Consider the following 12,364-nt stretch of genomic DNA (forward strand, 5'->3'; position numbering starts at 1 on the left):
ACCAGTCCGGTTTTCTGGTGTGTCTCAGTAAAAATGCGGCAGAGTTCCTGGAGATCTGCAGCTGAGCGAGGATATGGTGCATCATCATCAGCGCGCAGGGGCTTGACAGCTGAAGTCAGGGTGGCCTTTGCCCTGGATCAGACTCCGCGGGGGAAAAGCACCTCAGCTTCCATTCAGGGATTTAGTTCTGCTCCAGCTGGGAGTTTTTGCTGGGCACTTGTAGCATTTCGCTAAGAAATATATCAAAAACAGCACAGGAGCAATGAGAAACGTCAGCTAGATCCATTACTGAGAGTCCCTGCTTGCATATAATTGCACTGATAATACAATGATAGCAGTAAATATATGTATGTATGATTGAGGTAGCTGTCATTATTTTAGGCATGTTAAATTCTGTAATTTCAATTTCTCCTTGGTGAGGATAATCCTATCATATTCTTAAGATGCTCTGTACTGTGTGGCTAAATTAAGATGTTTACGTAAAGCTGTGAAGCTGTTCTATCTCAGGTTAATTTCCAGGCAAAGCTGTAACCTGGTGGTTTCAACACCTGGGCGGACAGAAGCAACAGGACATTAGTCTGGTAGCGGATCAAGAGCATTAATGTGGCTCCTCAGCTTTAAAGAGAACAGCGTTTCTTTATTTCCACTTGCTGCATTGATCTCCAGTGAAAATGCCCTACACATCTGGAAAGCCAGTTAAAATGTGGGCTATTACTCCGCAGAACAAAACAGGAATTCACTAGTTAGGTGAGGAGCAGCAATGCTTTTCTTTTTTGGCAGAAGGAGAACGAAGGCATTTTGCTGCCTGCTAAGCAGTCTTGTTGTTTCGGTGTTAAAAAAACATAACCAGCCCTCAGGGGAGCTATGTGAGTCGGCTGCAGAGTGTGACAGAGGAGGAACAATTCAGGAAATTTTCTTGTCATTAGAGCTACAGAAATGCTGCCGAAAATAAGCAGCCGGAGACCGAGAGGCAGGAGTGGAGGGAAGAAACGAAAGTCCGGAAGCTGTTTAGGGCTTCAGAAAGATTTCCCCAAATTATCTGCTGTTAGATTTTCATGTTGGACACATCCTGTAGCAGGAAACGGTGCTCCTGGCCTGGGGATATTGGTGTTTTTATCGGGTTCTGTTCGGTGACTTACTGATTGCTGAATAGGGCAGAATGAAATAATAGCAACATCTGTTGCTGAAAAAAGTGTCTTTACCACGGTCCTTGCCGTATGATAGGAGCCCCAATCAGTCAGTTGTTTGCTGTGAAATGAATGATTAATCCTGAGCTGCCGGTTTTTTAAAGGTAGATTCTCATTTATCTCCTTTAAATATTTTGTTTTAACAGAAGCTGCAAATCCACCTCTTTTAACCGTGAGAGGTGTCCCTTAAGGACCGTTTTAAAAATAAAAGTGTGGTAAAGACACACACGCACACAATGCCCTAAAGCCACACTCGATAAATAACAGAGACAATAAAACATTGTACTTGTGTATCTGCATGAATAAGTACAAATGGGAGCATTGCTGAATGCAGCAGGGCTCCGGGGCTGGCTCAGCTCTCCCCTGGTAAGTCTGAGTCATGCTTGATTGTAAGAAGGTGCATCACACCCAAGGTCAGAGGTCAGGGGAGCAGTGTGGATGGAGATGCTCTTCGAGGCTCCAGGTGGAGTTGCTGTGGCTCTTGCTGTGAAGGCTGTGCTGCAGCCAGCTGTCTCATGCCTGAGAACAAGTCTTATCCATCACGCTTCCGATTGCTACCAAATGCAATTAGCAGGCAATGTATCTCCATGACAACGTGGCAACAAGAGGGGGCTTAATTTAATGGAGGGCTCTGCCTTGGTGGCAGAAGCGATTTGTCGGACCTCGCCCAATCGGATTAGAGAAATATGGCCCGTGACAGGTCATTAATAAGGCCCGATAATGAAAGGGAGGTGGGCTCTCCACCAATTAACTGATCTTCAGACAAATGCCTTGTTTTTATTGTGCTAAAGAGGTTCTTCAGATGACTTTCATTAGTTTTTTTTTTTTTTTTGCTGGCTTGACTTCCACTTCGTCCACCCTGCAGTGTTAGACGCCCACGCAGCGATGTCCAGCCTTTGATTGTGTAACGTTTCCACTTTTAGTGAGGTGGCAACAGCTAACAGCTCACGAAGATTTCAAGTCCCTTTCAATCTGTGAGGACTTGACTGTTTGTGACTGCGCACGTGCCACATAGGGGGCGACCCGGCTAGACCTGCCACCACCAGGAGGAACTCCCTGCTCATGAGCTTCAGCTCCCCTCGCTGAGCGGGTGGGTTTTTGCGGATGTGTCGTAGAGATGGAGATATTGCAGGCTTCCTCGGTGGCGTGCTCCGGCTGTTGGCTGTGCAATGGAGGGTGGAGGGGGAACGTTCCCTGGGGTCTCGCGTTCACTCAGCACAGCACAGCTTCCTGCTCACAGGAGCTCTGCAGCCGCCAGTTCGAGGCTGGGGGCCACCTTAGTTGGTGGCAGCAAGCTGTTGGCAGGGCCCCTCTGGGTTAGCACGGGCAATAGCTGGGGAGGGACCTCTTGGTGCCTCATGGCAGCATCAGAGGGGTGGCCTGGGGATTGTGGGATACCCGATGACGAGTGGCCGCGCCGGGGTGCAGGCGAGAGCACCCCTGGGTGGACACGGGAGCCTCTACCGGGGTGAGCTGTGTCTTTAAAAAAAAATAAAAGAGAAACGATTGCAAATCAAATGGTTACATCATAAAAATTAATTACTATTTCTCTATTTAAAAAAGAAAAACGGAAGCAATCCCCATGGATTCATCCTGACTTTCCTGTGGCTGTTCATCCCGCCCTGTGAATTGAGTGTCAGTAATGGAGGTTTGCGTACAGGATAATATAACACATGGTCTTTCTCCCTGTTTTTGTCTTTCTCTTCCCAGGGGAAGTATGTCAAAAGGAAGAGCCGCTTCAAACGGTCGGATGGCAGTACCTCCTCCGACACCACTTCCAACAGCTTCGTGCGGCAGGTAGGGGCTCCAGCCATGCCCTCCCAGCACCCCCTCGCAAACGGGCACCCGCGCCCTGCTTTTCAGCGGTAAAAAGCCCTGAGTGAGGAGACTTCTCATGCTAGGAAGGGGGAGGGGGGGCAGCATCCGAATCCCCCACTCTAGCAGGTCAGCTCATCGGGCTCGGCCTACTGTGTAAAGGCCAGCTGAGTGCATGTCAGCCTGCAGTCCAGGGTCACACTGGTCAGTGCTACATTGACTCGTCAACGGTGCTGCACAGCCTTGCACGCGTGCAGTGTACAGGTCTAAGCTAGCCAACGCCCATCGATCTGCTTGTGGATCTGCTGCTATGTGTCGGTATTAAGCATTTGAATCAGAAGCAGGCAGGGTTAGGCATTGCATGTGTCCTCGCTGGGTTTAATCTCACTCCCCTGATCATTCTTCCTCACCTTTGTTACTGTTGGAAGCACTGAAACGAAAACACATTTCAGGGTGAAGTCTGGAAACCCAGAGTCCCCTTCAGACGAGCTCTCGACACTGCCTCCACCTGATGCAAAAAAACTGTTTGCCAGGCCCGTCCTGGTGCGTTTCAGAATCTCGGTGTCTTAACGCCAGCGATTCCAAAGGTTGGGCTTAAAAGGGTTTGAAAGCACGGTGTTATTTGTATGTACGGTAATACTGCAAAGGGTTAAAGGTCTCAGGCTATAAATAAACACCCAAGAAAGCAGAAGAGAACAGCTGAAGCTAGTTGTGATAAAAAAATGTGCTGCCCACAGGTGTTCGCTGTGCTACTGAACACAGTGTTGCTGCTCAAACCAGAAAAATAATCAATATGCTCTTTAAAGCCGAGAGTCTGGCAAGTTTATTTATTTTGTTTTACAGTTTCAAGGTACACTGTGTCCCCACTTGTGCTGTTGATGTTTTAAACTGAAGGGTGTATTGAAATATACCATAGTCAGAAAGAACTCCTTTCTCTGTAGCTAGAGTCCTTCTTAAAGAGGGATGGGGGGTTTAGCTCAAGAACAGAATGACCTGAAAAGCTGATTATGAAATCTCGAGAGTGTGCTGGGACAGCACCTTTGTCTTCGGGAACTATAGGCACCTTTTAAGATCAAAGAAAGTTTGTCTGAACCACAAAGGACCCCACATGCTTTTGTGCTTGAAATCAATGAAAATCTTTTTCATTATTGGTTGTTTGTTTGTATGACGACTTAGGGCGCTGCATAGGCTGCAAGGTTTATTCCAAGCTGAAAGGAAAAGAGAGACAACGTTTCAGCTGTGGAGCCTTCCTCACACACGTGAAGAAGGTTCCACAACCAAATCTTTGTGTCTCATTTCTTTTCCTTGCAGCATGGAATAAGCCTTTACCTGTTCCTTTATTTGTATTCATAGAGCAGGCAGGTAGACCCTCTCTGGGATAGAGTCTGACATAAGTGTATTAAATTGCTCAGAGAGAGCCGTTTTATTTCAGCAGAGTGAAATGATTGGCAGTCTCTCATCAGATATGGTTTGGGAGAGCATTTTTCTCTATCTCTCAAGGAGCAGATGTTCCCAGAACGCTGTCTTAAGAGTGAGGGACTGATGGGAGTGCGGCGTCTCATCCGTCAGATCGCTGACCCGCTGATGGGTCTCGGCTGGCTCGGGTCCCTCCGGCAGCTGGAGGCTCGGAGAGGGGGGGGGGATTGAGTGTTAGCATTTGATGGGGGGGGGAGGTGCAGTCTTTGAGAGGTGCTGTGTCGCAGTGGGGGCTCACCGGAGATGAGAAAGATCACTCTCTCCCAAATCCCCGCACACCTGCGGGATCCGCCTGAATTATTCATGTTCATCCTCTCCTCCTGTCCCCCAGCTCTTCCCCCTGTTCCCGTCCCCCTCCTCTCCCGCTTCCCTCTGTCGGCTCCTCTTTGCCTCTGCCTTTCGGTCAGGGGGTTCAGGGGGTCTCCTCAGCCCCTGTGGCGGTTCTCGTGTCTTTATTTTGGGGGGGCGGCCTGGTGGATCCTTGATAAGAGCCGCGTTTTTGGTCACGTGCCGCATGAACGGAGCCCCCCCGAGACCCTCGTAGCCGTAGCAGAAGCCAGCAAAATGCGGCTTTACCCCCCTGCGTCTGTGCTTGCCCGGCTGCCGTGGAGCATGGACCCCTGAGCTCGTTGTTCTGTGCGAGCCCTCCGGCCTCCCCCCCGCGACTGGAATTGCGATGGGAGATCAATCACAAACAAACCCGCCTTTCTGTCATCTAGATCCTCCTTCCTAGAGCAGGAAACACGTTTTTTCCCCCTCAACCTCGGGGGGGCTCTTCCAGCGATGACAGCAGACAATCCTGCTACGTCCACCGCTGCCTGGGGGGCGGACCTTCGGGGCCCCGAAACACCGCGTCCAGGAACGGGCCCTGGAGCGGCTCCCCAGTCGCTCACGTGGGACTGGAGCGGCGTGGCCTGACCCGAGCAGGGCTGGTTCCATCTGCCGGATGACATTTGCGCGCTCTGTGTGTGTGTTGCGGGGATCATGAGGCGATGAGCTCCACCCTCCTGCTGGGTTTAAAGGTCACTGTGCTCCCAGTGGGCTCCTGTTCCCTCATTAATTCTTTACCTCTGATCGCCTTCTGGATGTGGGGGGGGGGGGGTGTCTTTGACTGTCACACCGCTCTGTGGAGCACAGAGCACATGACTGCTAATCGCAGTTTTAATCATCAGCACACTTTGTCTGAGATAAAAGCTCATTACCTACTGTTCCTTTCTTGTGTGGTTATTTTGATCTTTATGCTTTAATTGTGTAATTAGTCGGGGACTCTTTGAGTTGTTGGTTTGATGCGCTGGCCCCTTGGTGATTGCCACACAAGTGGGAGAGTGCATTTTTATAGCAATACGCACCACAGCAAACCAGCATAATCCTGCAGCAGTATTTCAGGGAGGAGACAAGCCTGATCCGGAATCAAACTCCACCGTTCCATTTCCGCAAAATGTATCTCTTTTGTGAGAACTGGGCATGCTTTGTGGTTTTACCCCAGCTTGCGCTGCTGTAACATTTCAGTATCGCAGGCGTTGGTCTTCTGTGATGTTTCTGACTGACAGCGACGCTGACTTGTACAGCTTTGTGAGCAAGCACTTGCAGCACCGCCAATAAAGAGTGGACCGTGACTGGATTTTTTTAAAAAAATGATTTTGATCTTGTAAGTTGACCTTTCGACATCAACCCCGAAAGCTGTTCCTTTTTGCTGGATTTCCAGAATTATTTCTGAAAAGCCAGCCTGCGTCACTGACTGACGAAGGTCAGAGGCCACGCCTTCGCAGCGAGACGAGCCTGAGATTAGTGGACAGAACAGGGACGTTTTCGGAAGGGCGGACAGACGTTAGTGTTGCTGGTGACTCTGCTGGACGGGGTGTTGTGGAGAGACAGGCAGACGGGGGGCGCGGAGCTGGTACCCTGTGTTACCGTGGAGACCGTGCATAGAATTTCACCTCACCACTGATCTGCAAGCGGAGGGGAGTGGGGGGCTTGGCGGCACCTTGGTAACCAGGAAAATGACTGGGAGAGCAAGATAATTATCATCGCTTATTAGCATCAGGAATATCCTGGCTGTTAGATTGTGGGGCGCCTGTGCTGGGAAAGGGGACTTTTAAAAGCAGCTGCTTGAAGGCATGTCTTTGCTGCAGAGCTCGGCTGTCAATATTAAAGCGATTTTCAGCTAGGGATGGCGACAAGCCTGTTGTCTGTAGATCCGGTGTCAGTGTGCAGGGTGTGTGAACACGCAGGCGGAGTGATAGTCTGAGGAGAGTGCAGGTAGGAAAGGAGACTCCTTCTGCAGTTCTGTCAGACTGCTGGAGTAAGAAGGTGAGCCTCTCCTACTTGGTACTGACACGCATACAGTAAGGAATAATTCTGGCCCTTTGAAACCCTTGTTACGGAGATGTCATAAAATAATGTTTCAGAGCATGTTTAAACAGTGTAACAGTGTGTAAACTGTGGTCGGCTTTAATGCACTCAGCTGTATCTTGTTAATGTTAATTTCCCTTGTAATAATTTAAAATGCTGCATGAATGTGTGGGGGTTTTGTGGCGGTCTAGGGCTCGAGGAGGAAGAGAGAGCACTGGGGTGGTTCACTGGCTGGGAGTCTTGCTGTCAAGAACTGGGGTTAGGATTCAGAGTGGAAGCAGTGCCTTGATCTTCGGTCTCAACCTTTCGTCTGACTGTGTTGTGTAGCCTGCCACAGCGATGGCGATTGATATCGCTATTCTAATATCCGGTCTTCCTCACGTTTTTTTTTTTCCTTGCTTGGCATCAAAGCAGTTCTTTCTAAAATTCCTGTGTTGCTGATATTTTTCCAGAGGCAACCATTTCTCTCCCTGTCTCTATGGAAATGAATTAAACCTGACCCGGAGTCTAGAGTTTGCACCATGGCAACTTGCTAATATTGCTTTAGCTGAACGCTTCTGCAGTTTACAATTGTTTAGAGGATTTGATGTTTTTTATGGTGGATGATTTTTTAAATTCGGCGCTAGTGTTGCATATAACATCTTACAGTTTGATTAGCTTTTGTGAGGTCTGGGGTCTGGTTTTAGAGGCATCTCTGAAAAAAGGGGTTTCCAAACAAGGACAAGGTTTCAGGTAGTTATAGGTAAAATTATCCTTCTACGTGGAAGTGGGGCTCTTGTCACATTGGGAGCTGTCTCCCTCTAGTGGCATAATTGAAGCCGTCCTTCTTAGGTTATTGACTACTTAGGCCCAGCAGAAAACTGATCCCAGGGTTAGTGGAGATAAGCAACAGAACAGAGAAGCGTATAGTCCTGAGAAGAGCTACTGCATACTTTGAAGAACTGAAGCTTTTAGACTGTTAAAAAGAAATGAAGAAGCTGATTTGACATTAGTATTCAAAATCTTAAAGGCTTTAACAAAGTCAACCCAGTGACCTTCTTCAGAATTAACAGTGAAACACGACCCAGAGGACACAAGTGGGAACTTTGAAGACGTGCATAGACAACCGATCCCAGACGGCACTTGTTTTTCCCTTTGTGTAAAAAGTTCCCCAGCCGCGTTGTTGAAGTCAGTACCCTGGCTTCCATCACAAAGCCGGCTGGATGAGATCCTGGGATCGATGAGATCCCAGCTACCGAGTGGGCTGGGTAGACTGAGTGACCTCCGCTCGTCTGTGACTCTTCTGATGAGCCTGGAGCACTCGGGGATTTTAGTCCCTGAGCCAGACTTGCAAGAGATCAGCCTCCTGTGTTGGATCCACATCAGCCACATCAGGCTTTGCTGTCCGTCTGTTTTGTTACTAAGGAAAACCAAATAATGCGTTAGGGCTCGGAACACCGGGTGTTAGTTTGGAAATCGTGCATTGAATCTCCTAACGTGTGAACCGGATGCCAACATCATTCTCCATCACTTTTCCGTTTCATCCAAAGCGCGCAGAGCCCTCTTCCTCCTGTCATGGAAACCTCTGCTCTCGGAGGTCAGAGGCGAGAAGGGCGCTGCGCTCCAAACACCTGCCTGAGCGCTTCCTCCCCCTGCTGTGCGGGCAGGAGGGGACCTGGCCGGAAGCATGGGAAAGCTCAGCCTCAGCAGAGCGCGGTGGTATCCGTTCAGTTGCTGTGAGCCTGCTGGTCACAGAGCTGAGCTTGGGTGTCCTCCCTGAGCGCTGGAGACCCGGAGGGGGGGTGTTTTCTAGGAGAGAGGGACGCCGCTGACCCACAGCTGAACAATCCGGTGTCGTGCTCGCAAACGGAACTGGCGGTGCACCTGAAAAAATAAATACCTTTCACGCAGCTCGGAGTGACAGACTGTCCTTCGGGGTCTCGCTGCAAAGCTCTTCCCTCCTTTTCCGGGCTCCGCTGCGGGCGGAAAGGCACGGATCGGGGCTGCTGCAGCGGGGACTTACTCTCTTTCCTGTCCCCGAAGGGAAATTCCGCTTTGCCGGCCGGTAAAAGCCACACCCCGATGCACAGCACATGCCGCACAGCGTGCACCCCAGACCAAAGAAGGAACCTACGCTCAGACGATGAGAAAAAGACGTTACCAGCTATCTTCACAATTGAGAACAAAAAAAAAAAGCTGAAGAAATTGGGTCATCGGTGTATGAGATATGTACATAGGATCTGAAAAAGTAAAATATCCATTCAGATGTCCGAATTAAGCTGATTAATAGCCATGGGAATACGGGATGCAGGACTGCATGTGTCCGGTCTCTCTGCCAGCTGTGTGTCGGTCCTGGAGCTGGCAGGAGGGAGTGGACAGGCTCAGGCTGCTGTACTAGGTAGCTGTGGATCGTGTCCTGTCGTCTGCCCCACTCTGGCCCCGGGACGCAAGCCTGTCAACTGGATTCCCCTGGGTACTGTAGACAGGCCTGCAGCCCTGGGATAGATTAGTACCATTAACCACCGGCGCTGATCCAAGCCACTTATCCCATTTACGGTTTTCTACAATTAAAGCACATAAATCTACCTTTCACGCACCAGATGATTTCCAGCGCCCTCGGAAGTGTGCTGCTGCCCCGTTCTTTAAAGCCGAACAGTACCCTGGCTCTGGCAGGCTGAATTTCCGCTTCTTCACTGTACAGTTTAATGAGTTGTTTCGTTTCGGCCGGAGCTCCGGCGGTTTTCCATGGGAAAGAGCAGGATCATCCATCAAGTGCCCTTCCGTGGAACAAGGATCCACTCCTGACAGGTTTACGACTGGTTGATGTAACTAGTTCCTCCGAGAAGCACTCGGGTATCAGCAGATTCTGCTTTGCATGAAGATGCCACGTCACGAGTGTCCTGAGTTTTGCTCAAATGTGGCTTGGAAACTGCATCCAGTTTTGTAGATCACCATTAAATGATCAATTCCTAAAAAAATCACTGTGATTAATTAAGCAAGTGATTTCTTGTATATAGTATATATATATAGTAATGTAGAGAACTTTTGGAACCAAAGTCAGGGCACTCTTTATCTGGCGGAGACCAGAGCTCTGTTAAATGGACAGTTAACTTGCTTGATTCAATGATATCTCACAGGTCCAGTCCTTAAAAGCAAGTGACCTATAAGACTCACGGGTCACTCCAGGAGCAGGACCGGAGACCGCTTATCACCACAAAATCAGTGCTTTAACTTAAACACGGACAGTTTTTCTTTTTGTTATGACTTCTGGCACCGTGGATGAGGCTGTGGAGAGCACTGAAAATCAATCTTGCTCTGTGGTAATTTGTTGACATTGTGTTACTAAGCTGACTCTGTTTTGTGTTGCTATGGCATCCATGTTCAAATGCACAGTTTCTCAGGGGATAAAATAGATCTCTGTTTGAAGATGTTTATTCTTAAGTGGGATCGGGTCTAACTCTGTGGCCTCCTTGCACTTATTCGAAATTAAAAAAAAAAAAAAGCCCGAAAGGCTTCTCCGCAATCGTTGTTTTGTGGATGTGCAGAAGTGTTTGTCTGAAATGATGAAAACTAGATTTTCCAAAAATTGGCGATTGCAAAATGATGATCCAAAAGGATTAAAGGATAATTCCAAGTTTGCTATGGTTCATTTGCTAGAGAATCTGCTGTTCTATTGCATAATCTGTTCCTGTACAGTGTATACGCCGAGGTGCTGCGATTTTAACAGTTGGTTTACAGCACTGTTGCCTGTGCTTTATGTAATATTAATCCCCCCTTCACAACACTGTGCTCTTTTCATGCCCATTTTCTTTTTTGCTTCCCCTGTGAAGTCTTGTCTCTTTTTAACGGTATTTTGTGGGTAATGGCTTTCTGTGTTATGTAATCCTCTGTCTTTAACCCTTACCCCTTTCCAAAATGCACTCTCGGAGAAAGCTTCGAATTTGCTAGCTCTTAATGTTGCATGGTCCGCTATCAGCTGCACTGCTCTGTGCCTTCCTGTGCTTTCCAGCCTTCCGTCCTGCGCTCCAGCAATGTCTTTGGTCTCGTATAAAGTAGAGCATGGTAGCGGGAGAGAGGGAGGGGGCATCCCTCTTCTCTCACTGTCCTGGTTTTCTGCGACGGGGGTGTGAGTGGGGTTGAATGGCTGACGGTGGCATACCGAGCCTCCTTCTGGGGACGTTTTTATTCAGCCCCTGTTTCTGCCCTGCCAGGGCTAAATATAATTACCAGTTTGCAAATGTAGCAAGAGTCCTGCAACCTGACCCTCTCTCTCCGTCTCTCCCCCCACCCCCCTTCTCCCCTCTCTCCCTCTCTCTGTCTTCTTCTGCGCTGTGCTGAGGTTCTGGGGTGGGGTGGTGGCGGCGGCGGCGGTGGTGGGGGGGGTGGGATAGGAACGGCCCGGGTGGGGGGGGGGTCCTGCTCTCACTGCTCACTCCTGCACTCTCTCGCTCACACGGTCACTCTCTCACACTCTCGCCGGGGAACTGTGTGCACCTCCAGGTTTGCTGTCCGTGAGCAGGGTAAAGGAGGAATGGAGACTCTGGAGAAAATACACAGGCCCGTTGTGGTAAGCAGCGCTCCTGTTTTGCTGGGCATGCCTTCGACGTTTTGGTGGTGGAGTGAGCCGAGGCTGGCAGCGTGGGCACGAGTTTGCCAGTGTGTGTGTGTGTGTGTGTGTGTGTGTGTGTGTGTGTGTGTGTGTGTGTGACACCGGGGCTTGGTTAGTGGACCCCGACAGAAGGCCTGATATTGTTTGGTGCTTCATTTCCGATCTGCTCTCTCTCTGCTATCCTCCTCTCTATCCTTGATTCCATTTTTGGGATTCAGCACAGCTGCAACAAGTGTTGGTTTTTAATTAGACTTTCCTGTGCCCCTCTCATCTCCTCTCTGTTTACAAGACCCGGCCTGGCCAGCCATGACAGGGCTGTCCCCTCCACCACCGTAGTTTTCTCCTTGGGATTCTGCCTCTGTCTCACTTCCCTGTGCGTTGCACAGAACAGGCAGTGGCCATCGACAGGCCTGGGTTTTAACTTCCCGCCGGGGCGCTAGTATAAGTGGGTGTTCCTCCAGCAGAGAGAGCCTCATCCGCCTGGGGACAAAGCCCTGCAGGGTCTGCCGCTCCCATTGGAAATCCACCGTCCCGTAATCCAGCCTAACGCAGACGTCCTGCGCTATATTGCTGTCGTCACGGGAGCACTTGTGCTGTGAGAAGCGCTAATCAGTCGACGGTATTCAGGAGAGGATAGCCGTGTGATTTGATTTTTATTGCTTAGTCATTTCTGTGACATTAGTGTTCATCTCAGCTGGTGGCTTGCGTAAATGGAAAATGTAGAAACTGTGTAATGTGCATGTTGCTCAGCGATGTCGGGGGAAGGATGGAAATTCGCATTTGTTTTGGGTAACTAGGGCAGCACTTTGAGAACGTAGTCACGTTTCGGCGTTCCAGACGGATATGTCGAGATTATAGATCTCATCAAAATGGGAGAACGCAGTGGCTTAGAAACTTGTGGCAATGGATAGTACCTGATGGAAACGCCCCTTTGGACATGAATCTG

The 12,364-nt window shown here is 49.5% G+C and overlaps 1 protein-coding gene across 3 annotated transcripts in view; it reads left to right on the forward strand.

Annotated features, from left to right (window-relative positions):
* Positions 1–12,364, forward strand: part of cacnb1 (calcium voltage-gated channel auxiliary subunit beta 1) — a 58,383-nt gene that overhangs the window by 3,653 nt on the left and 42,366 nt on the right. For 2 of the 3 annotated variants that reach the window (XM_088623123.1, XM_088623124.1), the window contains exon 2: positions 2,898–2,984. In XM_088623123.1, coding sequence (XP_088479249.1) covers positions 2,898–2,984 — 87 coding nt within the window. Of the gene's footprint in view, positions 1–2,897; positions 2,985–11,199; positions 11,377–12,364 lie in introns of those variants that run through there. The other variant, XM_088623125.1, reaches the window with a different exon arrangement.

Source organism: Lepisosteus platostomus, chromosome 28, assembly GCF_059453375.1.
Source record: "Lepisosteus platostomus isolate fLepPlt1 chromosome 28, fLepPlt1.hap1, whole genome shotgun sequence".
In the NCBI taxonomy this organism is placed as follows: domain Eukaryota; kingdom Metazoa; phylum Chordata; class Actinopteri; order Semionotiformes; family Lepisosteidae; genus Lepisosteus; species Lepisosteus platostomus.